This window comes from Notolabrus celidotus, chromosome 6 (assembly GCF_009762535.1).
Source record: "Notolabrus celidotus isolate fNotCel1 chromosome 6, fNotCel1.pri, whole genome shotgun sequence".
NCBI classification, from domain to species: Eukaryota; Metazoa; Chordata; class Actinopteri; order Labriformes; family Labridae; genus Notolabrus; species Notolabrus celidotus.
Window position 1 is genome coordinate 27,952,235 of NC_048277.1, and position 20,556 is coordinate 27,972,790.

Below are 20,556 nucleotides of genomic sequence, written 5' to 3' on the forward strand. Positions count from 1 at the left end.
ACTGTTTTCAGGAGTCTGGTTCTCTATGAACCAGCTGTTGACTCTGATGTCAGCAAAAAACTATATCAGTGCAGACTGTAATACTACACGTGCAAAGAACCAAGAGTTGAATAGTTTGAGGCCAAAACTCTTCTGACATTTAAAATATTCCCTCCATTGCTCATCAGAGTCTCTCTCAACTATGTAAATAGGGAATAGTGGCTTATCCCTCTCTGCTTGCAAAGCATGTAGTTTTCTAATAGAGAGCGTCCTCACTATCTGTGTTTCATACTGCAGAACACCAAGGTCTGGGAGTAAGCAGATAACACTGGTATTGCCTTTGGACGTCCCGCACCCGGCACCCAAATCTGTGCCTTTCCACCAGCGGCCTCTCTCTTTCTCTCTCTCTTATCTCTCTGCTCTTCTTTCTTTTCATCATCAATCCATCCATCCCTTCCCCAACCAGCTTACAAACTCAGGCAGATGGTTTTCAATACATGGCAGAGGGACAAGGCTCGCCAAAACATTGTCTGATATTCCCCAGTAGACCGCTCCCTCATGACCTCAGATATATAGCAGTAAGACAAAAAGCTGCCCCTGTGGATGAACGATGTCCAGCTCAGCCAATAATCTCCACTGTTGGCCTTCTTCTCCTCATGGGGGGAAAGTGTCAGAGGATTCTTCTTTTGTTTTATGGAAGAGTCACTGGATCAAATATCAAGATGAAGTTGCTGGGATGTAGGATATAAGCTGTTGTTTGGAGAGATTTCAGTTCATTTATTTCTTAAATATACATACTGTATATCTTAAAATCAAGTCCTTAAAGTAGTTTTTGTTGTATTAAATGAAATAATTGGTGAAACCGTGCTTCCTCAGTCAAACACATTATTTGAATGGGATAATTCCACAAATCAGAGACCACTATATTGTCTGTACCATTGACTGTATATAAAGATGGACGTCATATTGGACAGAAGTGAAGCCAAATTGCAACTGCTACTGGCACTTGTACTGGTGATCTTTTCTTGGAGCCAGTGTCTGCACAGTAAGGATCATATGAATCTGCGATGGTGGTGTGCTGTCCCTTCTGCTAGCCAAAAAACATTAAACTTAAAAATAATACACAATAAAGATATCTCAGGTTGGCACAATCTACTACAAAACACCTTCTTGTGTCTGTTTCAAGCAGACTCTCACTGCTATGACTCTTGTGTGGGTAACTGGCTCCTCTCTTACTCCTCTGTTCAACAAATCCAGATCACACAGCGTCACAGGAGCTACCCAGGTGCTATCAATCACGACTTTGAACCCCTTTCCATAGCAGCAAATAACTTACTGAAACAAGAAACAAGATTTCTCAGAAAAATGAACACTCTGACATAAATCAGCATTATGCAGAAACCATGTTTCAGAAAAATGTATTTGATGTATGTTTTTATTTTATTTATAAGTTTGACCCAAGTCCCATCTGTTCACATTGAGGAGGCTTTTGTGACCTTTACTGTAGCCATTCAGTGGGAAATGCTCTAAACCTTTTGTATTCACTTTTCAGGGGATATCATGTCATTTCTCTTTCATACTCAGTCAGTACAATGATCTACTGGTTAGCTTAGCTCAGCATAAAAGAGGGGCAATGGGTACCAACTAGCCGGCCTGGTAAAAGTTATTTCCTGGGTAAAGTGACTTCTTAGAAGTACCATATTGAGGACACGTAGTTGAGCTTTAAAGGTAAGCACTTGAACAGAACTAAAGGTAGCTGTTTCGCCCCTCGTGCTAAGCTAAGATAACAGGCTGTTGTCACTAGTTTCTTACCAACATCAAACGGGGAATCTAGCTCCACAGAGAACACAAATAAGCTCTTAAAATGAGCTAAACTATTGTTACAGATTCATTTTAAGAATTCAAAGTTTTGATTTGGGATTTAAACAAATTGATCAAATAGATAATAAGACACTATGATAGTTGTAAGTGTTAAGTTGCTCATTTTGGTACTTGTTTGCTGAGGAACAGACTATTCAGGGCATTAGTACACTTGTTATGTTTTAACTAACACAGCAGGGTGTATCTGGGTAAGGTAATTTTACAAACAAAATTACCCTCAAAGCTCTCCATATTCCTCATGTAGGAGGAAATAAGTGTATTTAAGTGACAGAAGAGTGACTTGTTTTTTAATCAGTTTGCTCTTCATTGTTGAAAACCAGCTGAGTTTCTTTGAAATGCACCAAAGGAGCTCATCATTTGTTTTCTGAGCCATTACCTAAACATTAGCCAAAGATTTATTGAAAAAACTGCAACAGATAAAATTGGACAATCACTCCTACATAAAATGACACAAAAAGACCCGGAACACACAAAAAGGCAAAGCGTCACTGTCAATTTTGGCAGAAGCAGGAGCCAATTAAGATGACTGAGTGGAGAGAATCCCATTAGGAGTCAGCAAGAGTGAAAATCTGCACTCTGAGAGTGCAGGCATTGTCTAAATACCAGACACACACACTGTGATCAATCACTGTAAACACTTATAAGCCTGCTAGCTGACGCAGAACAATGCATCAAATAAGAAAAAGGTGGAGGAGGAGTTATGATGTATCTATGTGTATACAGGCCGAAGACCTTCTACAAGAACTTTAAAAACTAACAACACTTATTGAATCTCCCACAAACCTCGACCAGGCCTTGAACGACTGCATCGAGTGTGTGTGGGTGTCTAAAAGTCTAATTTAACATGCACTTAACACACTTTGATTTGGCATGGCTTAAATGAAGCCCTTCTCATCTCGTAGACAAAGCAGCCTTGTTTACATGCGGCAGCGTGAATGGGGTTTTGCTCTCCATCACAACTCTCATTAATCCGGGAGAGATTTTTTTCACCGCGCGTAAATCGATGCAGCATCATCATCAATCACTTGTCATCCTGTCACTGAGTGCAGCCTGCAGGCCAGAGGTCTAAACTGTAAGAAACAAAGAGAGTAAACGGCTTTCAGAGCTCTATGGCAGGCTGATCATTATCATTATTAATACCTTTGATCATAGTTGTTACAGAACATCCATTTAAAGGAAACTCCAGAATGGTTTGAAGTAATCTTTCATTGATTTTCCAGATCAATTCTTGTCTTGGGGGGGGGGCAAGAAAATATCTCAGAGAGGGGACTCATTCATCTGCTTAACCTGTTTTACACCATAAAATTCAAATACGAAATTTAACTGTGATGGTATTAATAACAGATTCTTGGTAACCTAGCAACAAACTAGGCCTTTGCTCAGCTGTGAAAAGAAAATCGGATTATCAGGCTCCTGAATGACCTCTCTTACTGTGAAACATGTTACATGCAGTATAAAATACAACTGGAATATAACCAAAGATATATCATACTGTAAGAAGCATTCCTCACTACCTGGTTGTATTATAAGCTTCATTCTGATTGGTCAAAATCCCCAAACAATGGTGGTTAATTCTCAGCAGCTAAAGTGACACCAAAGACAACCTGATAACACATGTCATATTAAATAAATTCTCTGAAAGGAGAGCAACAATTTTCCCCTCTTCCTGTTGACACTGTGGCAAAAACGTCAAATCGGTAGACCAAGCAGCATTGACAGTTAGCAGGCAACAGATGTGAGAGCAGCCTGAGGAGCTACAGGGCGTAAATCCTGTCCTGTGATCCAGACTACAGCAGCAGAACTAGTGAGTGCATTTCAAATTTGCAGATAGAAAAAAAGATTAGCAGGTAGTAGTAGCAGCAATGATTACTGTTATATTGATTTAAATGTTGCTTTACTATTTTGGTCATTTTAACTATTATCTTATTCTATTTGTATGTATTTATTCATTCACTTGTTTATTTTTATTTATTTACCCAGTTGTATTGATATTTTTAGCCTTAGTTTTATTTCCAACTCTTATCCTGACCCTTTTTAAATCTATTTATTTTTTCAACTATTTACATTTTTAATTTTGATGCTTTAACTTATTTTAACTACACATATTTTATTTTTGGTGTCTATTAGTCTCTATTTTAACTAGTTATTTTAATTTGAATTATTATTATTATTATTATTATTATTATTATTATTATTATTATTGTTATTATCTTTCCCTAATATGTCTTGCCATTGTTTTACTTCTGCTTCTTTCTTGTTTTTCAATCGCTGTAAAGCACTTTGGGTTGCATTTGATTTGTATGAAAGGTGCTATATAAATAAAGCTTGATTGATTGATTGAATGATAAAGGTTTTTATATTTGCATCATTTATGTGTCTCAACTGCAAAGCTCCAAGAAGAAGAAGAAGGGCTAAAAAGGACCTAACGGGACTGTAAGTCACTCAATCACCTCCTCACTTTACATGATCCCTTCCTCAATATATGTTTCAACTGCTCACTATACCATTTATATAGCTTCTATTTGTTTACTGTGTATTAAAAACAGCTTCAACTAACATTTTGGTACAGTAAAATAAATAATCAACATGCAGCTTCTCTCCTTTTTACATGGCTTGTAAAAACTTTTGGGTCATTGTTTTCCTGTATGGACACAACTGTTTTTGTCCCCCCTCACATCATCTGGCAGGCATCTGTTTTCAGCTGGAACACTAACAAACTGCAGCACACTAACTTCTCTCCATCAAACAGGCAGACAAACAAAGTAACTGACTAGCTAGTAAATACAGAGGTACATCTAGCAAAGAGAGGAGTCAGTAAGGGACCAAAAACTGAGCCAAAAGAAAGTGAAATCATGTTCATCAGGCAGCCAGAAACGTGATTCTTGGGGACAGACAAGTTGGCTTTACTGACAGTCACATTTTGGTTTTGAAACAATTTAATGAATTAAGTATGATTTCATCTGGAAAAGGGAAGGAGGAGATTTCTCCCATGTGGCATTTGAAGGATATCGGTTCAGCAGCGCTCAAAAACTGTTATTTATACTGGAGGTGTCTGTCTGGATGCTGCTGGGATTGTCTGTTTTTGGTGACATTTCCACGGGGTCACAGAGGTGAGGTGTGTATAAACACACAGACCCAGTCAGACTGTGTATTTGTTTGCCTGTGTGTGTATGTGTGTGATTTATCTGTCTGTGTGTGTGCGTCAGTGTGTGTGGAAAGGGGTCAAGACCCCAGCAGGTGGGAGCCCAGAGGCTCGAGGCTCATCCAGGAAGTGATTGGGTTTTGGAGCGGGCCGTGCTCTTCAGTCAGTGCCAATTAGCCCGCTGCCACCTTGTGACATTCAAAAGACAGCAGTGGCAACCGGATCGGTCTGTGTTCACATAATATGCTTACACAAACACACATGAACACACGTGCAAACACACACACACACACACACACACACACACACACACACACACACACACACACACACACACACACACACACACACACACACACACACACACACAGTCAGAGCTTAAAAGTGATGAAACACACATCTGTGTCCTACTTGGCTGAGCGTTTTTAAATAAATACTTGATACAGTTCAAATCTACATAACCGTCAATTATCACCCCCCCCCCCATGCACGCATGGACTTTGTAATTAATAAAGCACTCCATTACCTGCTCATTATAGGCTGTGATACATTCTCCCATGAATGATATTAATGATCCACCAACTATTGTGTGTCTAATGTATTGTTTGTATTAATCACTTTATGTCATCCTGGTGCTAGAAATCGAGAGATGTTTCAAATGAGCTAATTTCAGAAATTTTAATTCCTACTAATTGACTTAAGAAAACTTTCAGGGAACAGACAAAATTTAGCCAAGTTAATTTAACACAACTAAACATGAGTTTGCTGGTAAACAATGAAACATTAGTTTACCATGTGTGCCTAACATTAGCAGAGATAGCACCACCTGCCTCCCTAGCCTTGCAGGTAAGGGGGACAGGTGGGTGTTTTAATGCAAATACTACCAAACCACAACACGCAACAAGATAACATCTGTCATCTGTGCCTGTTTACATCCCGATAGTAGAGCATTATAGAATTTTTAGGGGGCGTGTCCACTGCCGGCGTTTTTAGCACTGGCAGCGCCGGTTTTCTATTCAAACTCAATGTGATTCAACATTTTCATCGCTCAGTGCCCTCAGTGCAAAAACGCCCTCAGCATCAGCTGTTTTTGGTGCAGCGCTCTGAGCGCTCTCAGTTGACGATAGTTCAACTTTTGGAACACAGCCACGCTCATCAATGTCACTTCTTGATCACCGACCAATCAGAATCAAGAAGGGGCGGGACTTATACAATCATTTTTGACACACATTGGCGGAGGAGAAAAGTTGTCACACTGGTTTTTTCGAGATATGATTTCCTGGTTTAGAGCTGCTCGATTTCTATCAACATTTTTACAGTTTCATGTTAAAATGCTGTTGAATGAAAGCATGTATGAAGCATACAGAGCATTTTAAAACAGATCTATGGGACGCGGAAGTGTCGACGTGACGACTGTTGTTACCCAGCAACAGTAAACGCTGGCGAGAAGAGCTCAGAAAATTAGGTTGTGGGCGCCACCGGTGCAAAAAAAGCCGGCAGCGAACACACCGCCTTGTATGCTATAGCCAGAGATACAGCCCCGACTGGAGGGGAATGGCTATGCTCCAGCTCAGACACAACACGTGACCCGCATTTCAGCCCTACAATAATGAAAGTATCTATAACAATTTGTTTAACCGAGAAGTAATTCTAGTGCCAACTAACAAGTGAGACAACGCTTAATATTTTAGTCAACTGAGCACTCACGTGCCTATCAAATCCTGACAAGAAAACCACATGTGTATTCATCTTCGGCTGGATATGGTCCCCAAAGGAAGCAGATTTGCTTTAAGTGTCTGCAAAGTTAGCTTAAATCTTAAATGCCAACATTTTTAGGTTATCATCTTCAGACGGACCTAAAAGCTGTTAAGTGTTAAGAGACAGGCTAACCTTTTTTATGTTTTGATCTTTAAATGGGATTCATTTGATTCAAATAAATCTCACCAGTATAAGTTTCTAATGCTGTAAACACCATAAAGTAATACCTTCATTTAATAGTACAGAGTCCTGCAAATATGCTGCATTTAATGACCACTTTTTCTGTAAATGCAAAATGTAGAAGTTAAAATTCAGATTCTTGAGGACTGACAAATCACTAGTGTGGTATTTCCTGACATATTTGATGTTGCGTAACAAAACAAGAAAATACGTTATGTTTGTGGTAAACATCCTTTTGAATTTCACGTTGATATCGCGACAAAGAACCCAGCAGAGCAAAAAAGTCATCTCAGTCCCAGGTTTTAGGACTCATGGCTTCATTGTTGTAGAGGCAGGACACATGAACCAAGCCTTCTTACAGTTTATTCTGTTCTCTCACTACCTTTACAACTATTGAACACAACCTTTCAGTATGTCTAGATGTGGTTCAAACAAATCCATATTCAAGCAATGTGCAAGGTCCCTGATAAATGAGAGAGTTGGTAACACAGGACTTTCAAGGACACATCAAATTAACATCCTGCTGAACACTTCATCACTTTCTAATTCCTGTATTTTTCAGACCATTTCATATTTAACCATAGAAATGTTACAGAACTCGCCCAAGACGCCTTTCTTTCTGTGCAATTTTGACAGAGAATTTTTAAAGTGGGGCATTTGAAAACCAGACAACAATAGGGAATGTCTCTCTGCCTGAAGTCCTCCAAAATGCTGCGATGAATAATGGTATTATCTCAACATGTTGAACTATACTGATTGTTCAATTTAGAGACAATCACACAGTCTGTCACTTCTCCCCTGCTCGCCCCTCTGTCTAATTCTCTCCTAAACACACGCATGCATGTAGCAAAACAGGGCCTTCAGTCTGACTGCAGCGTGAGGAGAAAATGAGCTCTAACACACACATGCACCTGCACACAAATACACACAGAGTTGCACAAAGGCAGGGCTAGTATCCCCCTGAGTCTTCCCTACTGCTGCTTCTATGAAAAATTTACACAGAAGTGATCTCATCGGCTATTTCAAGCCCATCTCTGACCTAGGAGTGTTTTAAAGAGCTAGTATCTGTCTCTGCTTTATGTGATGTTTGTCTTCATGAGAACCCAAAAAATGTTTGGTGTGTGTGGGAGTGTGTACAAAAAAAGCTATGTTTGAGTGGGTCTCCATATCTTTCTGTTTTGTGATCCCCCTTGTTGTGTGCAATACACAAAATTGCCTCTAAGTTGGACTTCCCATCTCAGTGTATTGAAACTCATCTGGAATTGAAAGGAGGCAATTTCCCTCATCTTTCTGCACATATTCTTGCGGCTCCTAAAAAAGTGGGACCTATTATATGAACAAAAACATTCTCTCAGCCATCCTAAATGTTGTGGCAAGATAGTGCTACTATTTTCCACACACACAATCATATAGTAAGTGAGTTACAAAGACACACAAAAAATCAATTGCTTTTCAGAAAACTCCATCAGCAAATTGAGTCATTTCGTGTTTCTCTGTGTAGTCTCTGATGCAAACACTTGCACCAAAAAACACTGACATCCAATTTCAGGGTGAGAGTCGGGTTGCTCTTGAGATGAATAGTCTGGCTCTGAAGTGTTGATGTTGGGGACACAAGTCTGTCTACTTGTTCCTAGTTTCAAATGGGTAATGGGATGGGTTGTTTCATGTTTATCTCTACAACTTTGAAGTGCCGAAAATGTTTGAGGAGCTTGGCTATAATACACAAATTACAATGATCACACTAAAGTGAACCATCTGAAGAGCAACCGAGATGCAAAAGAGGACAAGAATATTTCATGGTCGCTTTCAGGATATTTTCAGGGAAAAAGCTATTATAATGTCTTGGTAGAACAAAAATCGTCCCTCCAATAAAGAGGTATCCTGTTTAATACTTGTTTTATACATGAATTAAATGGATGTTTAAAAGCATTTTAAAGAGTGACTGACTAATTTCTTCACTTTCAGGAAAGTGGGGTCAAAGTTACCTGAATATACTGTAGGGGAGGAGAAGCTTTCAAATGGGACAATAATGGATGATTTTTTAAGCCAATAAGGGGCAGTGCAAAAAAGATGTAAGGTTACTTTTAACATGTTATTACTTATTGCCCTTTTCCACCGGCCCGTCTTAGCCCTACTCTACTCGGACTCTACTTGGTTTGTGTTGCGTTCCAACGGGCGCGGTACCTCGTGTCAGATACCAGTTTGTCGTAACTGCTCTGCTCTGGTTCCAAGCGAGCTGAGCCGATACTAAAAGGTGACGTTGACGGACTGCCGGCCACTGATTGGTCAGAGAATGTCATCACCGAAGAGTCATGAGCGCGACGCCCATCACAGGAATCAAACCCGCCATTTTTAAAAAACGACATCAGTACTGTACAATGTCTGCACGCAAAGAAAAAAAGCCAAAGACCGAGCAGCAAGTACACAATTGCCTCCATGTCCTCCATTGTTTGTGATTGTTGTGTTTGTGTCACCTTTAAAATGACGTGAACTCAGTTTTGCACAGCAGTTTCGCGCAGCTTTGTTGTGACGACCCCGCCCACCGTGAGTCAAGTAGGGGTGGAACTGTGTAGTGGAAAAGGGCCATAATGACATTAAGGTCAAGGTTTTGAGAAAAACATGAACATTCATTTTCTATCTTTCTGGACCTTTGATAAACGTAGGCGTGATCTTCACTCTTCTTTTTGCTCAGTTTTGGTCTCCACCAGCTTCTGAGGGAAATGGTGTATGATATACGACTGTCCTTATAAAGCACTCCCTCTAGTCTTCTTACCACTCTGAAGGGGTTCAGTGTCTTGCCTAAGGACACGTTAGCCTGAAGACTGCCGGAGCTGGGAGTGAACTGTTAAACTATCTGCTTTGTTCACTCGCTAGTTAGCCACTGTTGTGGTCTGCTGCTGGACAGGTACAGCACAGTTGGCTAATCTGTAAACTGCGGCCTACTGCCTCTAATGAATGCACTGTTTACTTAACAGGCTGTCAACACTGAAACACTAACCCCTCAGAGAGCTGAGGTGAACTTCATCAACGCATGGTGTTATGACTGTGTGAGATTATCACTGCAAGCAACTACTTTCACCTTACATAGTTTATTTATTTGTCCATTGCAGATACATTTGCAAGAAAGCAAAATGACCTTAAATCAAAAGTGGTTACTGTTGTAATACTTGTTACGACTTTGGTCCTCATGTGTTTTTTTCTATCTAGTATCACTCTACAGCGTCTGTTGGATGTGCGTGTGTTGCTGCCTCTCTCTCCCTCATCAATCTTGGGCAGCAAGACTGATCTTTCATTGTATTCGTAGTTTTTTTTATCTCACTGCTTGACATTAGTATTCATTTTGTTTTTATTTCAAATCTAAGCTCTTATTCATGATTCACCTCTGTTGGTAAGTTGCTCTTTATTATGTCCGTCATGTACAAGCTGCTCCAATCCACTTGCACCTTGAGGGATTAGTGAAGTTGTTTGAATTGAATTGAATCAAACCGAGCAAACTTTAACTTCTTAAATACAGTTAGTAGTTTTAAATACACTGCATTCTTTTTTCACATTTATGCTTTTCTGCATCTTTAATGTTGAATATTTAGTGTGTCTGTCAAACAAGTGTATATTAGCATATATAATAGGGTGTAAATCTGCAGAGCTGTAGAAGTAAAAGTGCCCCTCAGCAGCACTTTAGCATTCACTTGAGCTAATGTTAATTAGTTTCCACTACTGTGTGTATGATGTTTAGAGAGAGAGAGATAGAGAGAGAGAGAGAGAGGGAGAGAGGCTGTGGTGAATGAGGCCAGTATTTGCCATATGATGAAAACCTACAACTAACAGCCCCAGTGTCCATTAATTTAAGACAGATAGTATCTTCAATTATGCAGATTTGCTCAGACCGGCTAATTACCTGGACAACTGCTCATATCTGTAAATGAATGTGAGATCTGCAGAAGCTGTGAATCGCTCCTCTTCTTAGGTAGCACCCTGGTTACTGTAAGAATAAAGCTGTGAGGGTCCATTGACACTTGAGCCTCATCTAGATGAAGGTGACAGAAAATATATTGCAGGAAGTGTGTGGACTGGAGATAAAAAAAAAACATCGGCAAAGGTGTGCACTCACAAACACATGCTTTAAAAAGCACACACACAATGAAGACGAAAGATCAAGATGGAGAAATATTTACAGGACAGCTGTCAGGGTCCTACGCAGAAGAATCTGACTGACTTTGATGTCATGTTTGCTCATTAATAGCAGAGAGGCACGGGGGGTAGCAGTTACATGATGTTTACTTCATATTTAACTGAAGGATAGCGTCTGAGATGATAAAGTCATCATTTCTTTAACGATGCATCTGGTGAAATGCAGCGAACACGAAAGATGAGGAATTCACTTGAAACGCCGTCAATTTGGCGCGTGAACGTTTGAACTCAGAGCAGGTTCTCTGGAAGCCTGGAACAACCTGCTCAATGAGGTATGCAGCCTTTTTTTTCAATCATGTGATGTTGGACATTCAGAAGGCAATCATGTGTAACATTGTCTGTTTTTAAAAGAGAGCAGCGCTGACATAATCAATGGCATTGTGCTTTAAGTGCAACATGGCTGCAGGGCATTGGAGTCACAGCGGGCAATCAGTAAAGAATGACCTCCCCAATGACTGATGGTGTGGCGTTAAATCGCTCCCCAAGCAGATTGACTCTAAATGCATGCAAACATAAAGACCATCAGCGTTTTCTTATATCACAAATTAATCAGGCGGCTCAGAAGGCGAACATTAGTCTCTGAAAATGCATTCTGGAGAGCAGTTATTGCGTGTTTCGGGCACAAATAATGAGGGGATTACAGCATCCCATCACAAAAGGATTATGCGATAAAAGCATGAATTTAACAAAGTGTTTTCATGGGTATTCAACTTATGTCTACATTAGTTTGCAATTCACTGCGTAAGCATTTCCATTTCATTTTCTTTGTTTTAAAGCCCAAACAGCCGGGCACTGAAGTGACGATAAAGCTCGTAAGCTGACATTTCTGCTGAGATCTGTTCAGGTCAGCTGAGGCAACTCAACGAGTTCATTAAAATAAAAGTCCAGGAACAGAGAAGTATAACAAAAACTGTGAAACATTGATCTAATGGCTTGTATTTAGTCTGCTGAATTATGTACCTCAAGCCTGAGGCAAGTCTGGGAGTTGCTTTTATATTGTTCCAGCAGAAAACCTCTGAGGGGTGGAAAACAAGCCATCACTATGAAATGGCCCATGCTGGACCAAAAGTGATGAAATAAGTGGCTTAAATGAAAAACAAAAATCATATTTTGCTGTAGGGTTAAGGCGAGGTATCATTTTTGGTTACGTGGGAATTTGCAAAGAGCGAAAAAAAATGCTCATTAATGTAAAAACACAAAGAAATTACTGACTGTGTTCATGCAAAGCTGTGAGACTGAACTCCAAAGTTTGTGACCGATGTGTGTTAACTTTCCCGACCTCTAAAATTCTCTTTCCACCTTCTTATTGACTGTCAAACATGTTTTTATAGTTATCAGTTCCCTTTTATGAGGCAGACATGTGTCTGCAGAAGATATGAGAGTTATCTTTAAGCTCAAAACTGAATCAGACAGCTGAGATCAGGCAGTAAGAGCACTCTGACAACTGTAAATCTGCAGCGTATAAATAACACTGACTTTAAAACACCATGTCATCCCAGGCAGAAAAAGAAATGCTTCCTCCATTACCCCTCTTTTTTTTTTGATGCAGCTCTGGCACATTCACCAAAACAAGCACAAAATCTCTCTTGGAGGTCAAACAAACTTCAGCTTAAAGTCAGGGTTTGTTATTCAGAGCCACGCTGTACCTTCACAGTAGGCGTTATCGTCTCGCAGCGGGCGGAAGCCATCCTTACAAACACAGCAGTCTCCTGCCTCCAGGTTCACACAGTCGGAGTGCTCCACGCAGCTGTGGCCCTCAGAGCAGAAGTCATGACCTGCAGGAGGGAGATAGAGGGAAAGGTTAGGACCCCCAGGAGATGAGACGGAGAGGAGAGGAGAGGAGAGGAGAGGAGAGGAGAGGAGAGGAGAGGAGAGGAGAGGAGAGGAGAGGAGAAGAGGAGAAGAGAGGAGAGGAGAGGAGAGGAGAGGAGAGGAGAAGACAGTGAGGAGAGGAGAGGAGACAGTGAGGCTTACTGGGGAGGTGGAAAGGTCATGTCATGGAATCATGACCTTTTCTCTGGGTGTCCATACTGTGCCTTCTTCTGAGGCACACTGTCAGTTGTTAGGTAGGCTTTAATTACTGCTATCTGACTAAAATGTAAATATGATTGACTGATTGATTGATCTGGGTGTTGTGTCATACAAAACCAATACACACCCAGCCCCATCAAGCTAAAGAGACTCCATTATTAAGACAATGACACCAGAAACCAAAAGTAGACACACATGTTAGAATAATAATTTGTCCTGATGGGTCTAACATGCTCTAGAAACAAAAGTGTCCGACTTACTACCACTGGTCATCAATGTTCTATAACATTTCAGCATGTTGAACAAATATTGCAAACTTTAAGAGCTAGAGGAAGAAGCCCATCTCTCAATTGAGCAACCAAAGAGCTCTGAATAAAGATATGCTGAATATTTGCCACCTTATCAGCAGCCACTGAATCCAGTTTCTACCAGCACATCAGGAAAAACTTGCAACATAAGGGAAAAACTACTAAGAGTAATTATGTTCTACAATAAAAAGATGCATGCTATCGAGATTAGCAGTGATGTACTTTAGAGTAATGTTTCCTTCATACCTCTGCAGACTTTGCAGCACCTGTCACTCAGGGTGATCTGCTCCGACTCGGCACAGTTCAGCTCAGGGCATGGCTCACTGGGGACCACCCGGTGCATGGTCCGGTCCTGTGATGGGCAGAGACAAAATCATCATGAGCGACTTCTTAAGTCTTCCCCCCCCTCCCCTCCCTCTCTTCATTTGCTCATAGCCAGCCTGTAATTATGAAGGTAATTATTCATCTATTGTGCTTCCTCTCCCACTCTCCCTCCTCTTTGTGTGTGCTCATTACAAACCAATTACTCATTGGTCAATAGAAGTTTTCTTCTGAAAGGAGAAAAAAAAAAAACGGTCTTCTTCTCCTCTCCTCCTGTTATACTGGATGATTTACATCATGATTCACGATGCATCTTTATTAAACAAACAGTGAATCAATCTTCTGGATTATCCCTGCGTGTGTGTGTAGTCAGAGTGTAAAACCTGATTAGAGGATTCCTTTTCCCAGCATGCCTTTGGCAGGTCTCTTTAATGATCTCATCCCTGTCCTTCTGAATGATGGTGATTTGGAGTCATTAACACAAGACACATTTGGACATAGACAACAGATATTATAGTCTCTGTCTTTCAGTGCAAATGTTTTCCTAAAAGATATTCTTACATAAGAGAAAGGGGGAAGTAACAAAGTAGAAGTTTTATTCTGGTATCTGTACTTTACACAGATGTTTATTTTTCTGGACACCTTTTGCTCTCACCGCCCACATTTCAACACATTTATTACTCCTGACATTTTTAAAACAGGCTCATTACTTTTGCTTGAATACATTTAAGCGAAACAACTTTCAAAAACTTTCTAAACAAACTCTACTGTCTTCTTCGTCTTCTTCCACCCACCAACCAAACTTGCACCGCCGCCCCTCCCACAGCCAGCAGGCAGACAGAAGATCAGAGGTGTGACAAGCAGCTGTCAGGGGAAGCCTGCAGGAATCTGCAGCAGTGGGCTGACTGACAGCGCTCCCCGTCCCCATTTCTTTGATCTGCCTGGGACTGCCAGTCAGTTCACCGGGACTACAGATGGGCCAGGTGTGGCCAAGCAAGCCAGACAGCTGTCTGAAGCTGCACATTCTAATGGAGCTGTGCAGGATTCATGGAGGGAGCGGCTTGATGTGTTAGAGATGGGTGATTAAAAACTTCAAATCACTTCTCTGTGATTGATTGGGCTTGCCTGGCATAATGTCATCAAGTGAATTGGTCCCAAAAGTGAGCAACCCACCCATCTGGTGCACCAGGCAGACAAAAGCAAATACTCAGAATAATTGGGAAATGAATCTGATTTGGGACCAGTGTGGCGTTTGATGATTGGGACTGAAGAATGGCTGAGGCATACTATGACTGATGGGTGCAACGCCCTAGCTTCCAAATGTAAACTTAATTAGAAGGATTTGGCTAATTTTTTCAGATCACATAGAAAACGATGACAAGCCAGATGAATGAAATTCATCCGGAGTGGATGGTCCTTCACCATGACTCACTGAGGCTCGATTTATCTGCTCAATTTTAGGAAGCTGCTGAGTGAGTGTCTAGGGAGCGACAGCACACAAATACAGGGACAGTAATCTAGTTGAAGTGTTTGTTGTTTAAGAGTTTCTTCCTGCAAAGACCTGATAAAATAATTTAAATAAATATAAGTATATGTGATTTCCCTCTCACTCTTTGTATTTGTGCATGTGTGTGTGTGTGTGTGTGTGTGTGTGTGTGTGTGTGTGTGTGTGTGTGTGTGTTGGCATAACTTACCTTGCATTCAAACAGCAGGCACCTGCCGGAGGAGTCTCGCACAGCCTTCTGATCCCCCTCCACCAGCTCTCTTCCTCCAAACATGCAGACAGCTGGCCACAGAGGACACACAGACAACATCAGCATACACGCAAATGAACAGGCAAACACATGAAAGCAAACAGGCACGCGACAAACCACTGCTCCCAAGAAAACACATTCCATTATCATGTATAACCTAGCAATCGAGATTTCTGCTCTGTATTGTTGTTATGTTTTCAAGAGTGAAGAGTGTGTCAGGCTTGAATTTTAAATTGTTGTATTTCAGAATCTGTTTTGGAATGGTCACAATTTCTTTCATATATTTTGTATGAGTAGAAGCACAATTGACTGTTGTGAACACATAGCTCAATCACTTTTGTTCTGAACAATCAGTTCTTTGTGGACAACTTTTGTTGGAAATGCAAAACACAAGTTGGAACTTTCCTCCACTGTATTTGGGAGTGTTCTTTGGTTGCACCTATCTGGAGTAAAGTTGCTCCAGTTCTGAGCAGCTTGTTTGGTTCAAAGATCCCTCTGACCCCAGAGCTATGTCTTCTGGGTGATAGATCTCAAATACAGAATGTTTCAAAGAGTGCTTTTTCTGCCATTATGATTGGTTTGATCACTGCATCCAGAATTATTTTAAGTCTTTGGAAATCTGACACAAGCCCAAGACTGAAAGACTGGATAGCTGCAATGATAGAGATGGCATCTTACGAGTCCATGCTGAACAGATTAAAAGGTAAAACAGGAGGTGGGACCACCTCCTGGGACTGCTTTTGGGCTCACATAAAAACTGACCGAGACACTGTGCAGATCCCAACAGTATCAGGATCTCCTGTATAACTATTGCTTTAACACTGTATTATTCCAGTCACGTTTTCGTTTCTCGTTTTCTCTTTGAACGGATGTCCTGTCTGTATATGTATCCTTTATCCTATGTTTGTGATTGTCTGTCTGGCCTGTGCAATGTATCCCAGTATGTTGTATTTCTGTTTTATTTTGTTCTTTCTTTTCATTATTGTTTTATTGTAATACATTGAAAAGTTAATAAAAACTTTAATGACAAAAAATAATCAGTTCTTTGTGTCACAATTCCAAACGTAAGCCCCATGAGTGAATACCCCCCAAAAACCTGAAATCTAATAATGTTTATTCATAAAACTTTTGAAACCAACAAAAAAAGTATCTAAATCAATTGATTTGTTAAATATTTTAGCCCAATGTTAATATTTAGTCCAGTTATGCGCCAAAAGGAAGAAGTCGTTTGATTTTTCTGAAGTGAAATGCATCAACGTTGTCAGCAAATCATTAAAAAGAGCCCTGTTTTGTTGTTGCTCTGAAGACTTTAAGCCATTGCTGTCTTTCTTACTAATTACCTCGCTGTGTTGAAGACTTACTTCTGATTGGTCAGGACCCCAGAACATTGGTTATCAGTTTTCAAAAGCAGGAACAATGCCATGGTTTTGTGTGTGCTCTCTACTTGTGATTCAGCTGAATTCTGAATCTGTTTTAAGGTTTCATTGTTGGTTATTATATATTATTTGTTGATGTTATTTTCTCAGGCTGTTAAATTAGCAGTGTCTTTACATTTAAATACACAGCACTTAACTCAGCTTTATACTCCTCTATTGGTCGTAATGGCAGAACAACAAGAGTCTTATGTAACAGAACTGTTTTACACCTGAGATAAGATCTGCCCTTGTTGTTTACAGCTTCTTTAAGACCTCAGGTTCAATGGAGACGAACCAAATCAGGCATATCAAACCCAATTAAGAACTGCTCCTAATGGGATAATTCACACGTAGAGCATGAAATCACTCCTTACTGCAAACCTCTAGGAGAATCTCTTTAATACGACCATAGGGCAGAAGTAATCACATGACCAAACAGTCTGTGTTTAACGAGCAGCCAGACTCAGACTGATTCAGACTGGTCGGAGGAAGAGAAATGATTGACAACACAGGTTAGGCTCTATCGGAAAGCGGTGTGTCATGAAAGCGGAGGACTTCTGAAGGAACCATTTGACGATTTACTTGACAGACCATCTTAAAAAAAACAGACTCAGAACTCCTCCCTGCAAGGCCTCTGCGCTGCCAGATAAGGCTTTAATTTGGAGAGCGAATCATGTCTTCGTTGCGGAGGAAACTTGCCGCTCTCTTCTCTCCAAAGCCTGAGCATGCGTAATTAGCTGTGTGTTTGTCTACCTCGTTGAGATAAGTGCGCACAGGGGTGTTGAGTTTAAGGGGATTACCTGCTACGTGTTTATATTTGTGTATCTCAGCAGCAAGATTGGTAGTCATGCTTTTAAGCCTCTGTGTTGCAGCCCCGACCCCACAGGACGACGGTAACGATGCCGACGCGAGCTGATTGCAATCCGAGGCTAATGGCTTGGAGCTGATAAAGAGTTAACTCAGCAGCAGTGTGTGGGAGAGTGTGCCGAGAAAGTTCTCAAGTGAAGTCAGCTTGCACAACGAGGAGTATTTTCTCTTAGTGATGTGGTCTGCAACTTTATATAAGACACAGGTGAGAACAAAAACATTCCTAGCTAATTAATTTCCCTGCTTTATGCTAGGTTTTGTTCCACACAATGATTGGCAGCTCAGTCAACGTTTTTAAACTGAATACATTACATCTCCTTGAGTTTCATTTGGGTTAAAATGAGAAGAATGCCGGGGTGAAAAAAAGCTAATATCCTCTGAAATCCATTTTTATTGAGAGGGGAATTGAGAGAGTGTGAGTGCTGCGTTGAGGAGGCTAATAAGAGTTCATTGCTGAACTGAGAGAGTTGTCGGGGGGGAAAAAAAACCCAGACCTTGAATGTAGATATGTGATGAAACAGAATTATTTATCCAACAAGAACATATCAGCGCTCAGCAGTTAAAAAATGGACATTTAAGGAGACACTTTCGCTTGTAAGAGTGTGCATAATTTCAAGCATTTAACATCTCTTTCTTCCTCACTTTCATCGCACACCAAACATGTCTGCCATATATAGGAGCTACTTTGAATCACATGCAGAGCTCCCACATTTACTGGCTCATGTCAGTGTGACTGGTGGCCATCTGTGTTTTGAAGCCAGCTAGTGAATAATTGATTGGTCCATGTATATGCAAAAGGTTGGACGCATCTCAAGAGGCATGTTAGGAGGTAGCTTAGCAACACAGCAGAGCCCTGGTCAATTGTCAGGCAGCCCTTGTGGAGGCGTGATGTGCGCTCTAAATCTGGTGCCGGTGGTGTTGGTTGTTGTTGTTGTTGTTTCTGCTGCTGTGTGCAATTGTGTCCATGTTTGTATAAGTGTGGGAGGGTGACAAGAGTTAAGGGTGCTCCACTCACGCTGGCACTCCTTGCAGCAGGCCCCCTTCACGTAGGCAGGCACGGTGCCTGTGGGGCACTGAGGAGGAGGGCAGGAGATGGCCTCACACTGCACTGTGCCGTTCTGGGGGGGAGAGAGAGAAAAACAAAACACAGTGATTAAAGGGTGACTAATAGAGGACCACTGACTCTAAACATAGTCCAGGCTGATACTGATACATAAACAGCAATTTAATAGATTAAGGGTGGAAAATGCAGAGTGTTAAACAATATGATACGATACAAAATGATGGGACATACGATACATCACGATACAATACGACACAATACGATACAACGTGATGCAACATGAAACAATACAATACAATACAATGCGATTCAATATGATACGATACGTTGTGATACAATGCAATAGGATATTATATTATATGATATTGTATGATACAATACGATCAGTACAATACGATGCCATACGATAAGATACAATGTCATATAAATTAATACAATACGATATAGGATATGATGCGATACGATATGATACAATACGGTACTGTAGGATATGATACAATACAATACAATACAATACAATACGATACCATACCATACCATACGATACCATACGATACAATACGATACGATACGATACGATGCAATACGATACGATACCATACGATACAATACGATACAATATGATACAATACGATACGATACAGTACGATACGATGCGATACGATACGATACGATACAATACGATACGATGCAATACGATACGATACAGTACGATACGATGCAATACGATACCATACCATACCATACGATACAATAGGATACAATACGATGCAATACAACACAATACGATACGATGCAATACGATACGATACAGTACGATACGATGCAATACGATACCATACCATACCATACGATACAATACGATACAATACGATACAATACGATACAATACGATACAATACGATGCAATACAATACAATACGATACGATGCAATACGATACGATACAGTACGATACGATACAATACGATACAATACCATACCATACCATACCATACGATACCATACGATACAATACAATACAATACGATACGATACAATACGATACGATACAATACGATACAATACGATACGATGCAATACGATACGATACAGTACGATACGATACAGTACGATACGATACAATACGATACGACACGATATGATACCTGATGCACGACCCGCAATAACTATGGTTACTTGACAAATTGATAAACTGCAAGACAATCATGTTAATATATTTCTCCATATCTGTATAACTGAATAATACAAATTCCCCTTTGATTTTAAGTCATGGGTTAATATCATAAGCACCACTACAAGGAGTCATTAAGTAGTGACACAGTGAGTCGAATTGGGAAGAAATTCTCTTCAGAGCACTGTGTTATTTTCAAATTAGAATCCTGGTATTTAGATACAGGGATGCTACAGTTGCAATTGCATGAATCGGGCCAATGGTACATTAATATATCGATATTTTGTCCCACCTCAAAATCAGACAAAAATCAATTGGATAATATTTATGCGCTTTTTTCACAGACACATAAATAGTTATATGAAACTGCCTTACATTTTGTAATTGCAGAATTGTGGTACCACCAGACAAAGACATTATGCAGTTTTAAAAATTATACTCATAATTATTATCATTATAATGACACACCTGATTTGTATTGTGCATCTCAGCTAAG

General features: G+C 40.4%; 1 protein-coding gene across 1 annotated transcript in view; it reads right to left on the minus strand.

Annotated features, from left to right (window-relative positions):
* nell2a (neural EGFL like 2a) overlaps window positions 1-20,556 on the minus strand; it is a 112,356-nt gene that overhangs the window by 59,639 nt on the left and 32,161 nt on the right. The window contains exons 9-12 of the mRNA XM_034684760.1: window positions 18,840-18,942; window positions 15,483-15,574; window positions 13,714-13,819; window positions 12,775-12,903 (exon numbers count right to left, since the gene is read on the minus strand). Of these exons, the coding sequence (XP_034540651.1) occupies window positions 12,775-12,903; window positions 13,714-13,819; window positions 15,483-15,574; window positions 18,840-18,942 (430 nt within the window). The remainder of the gene's footprint in view (window positions 1-12,774; window positions 12,904-13,713; window positions 13,820-15,482; window positions 15,575-18,839; window positions 18,943-20,556) is intronic.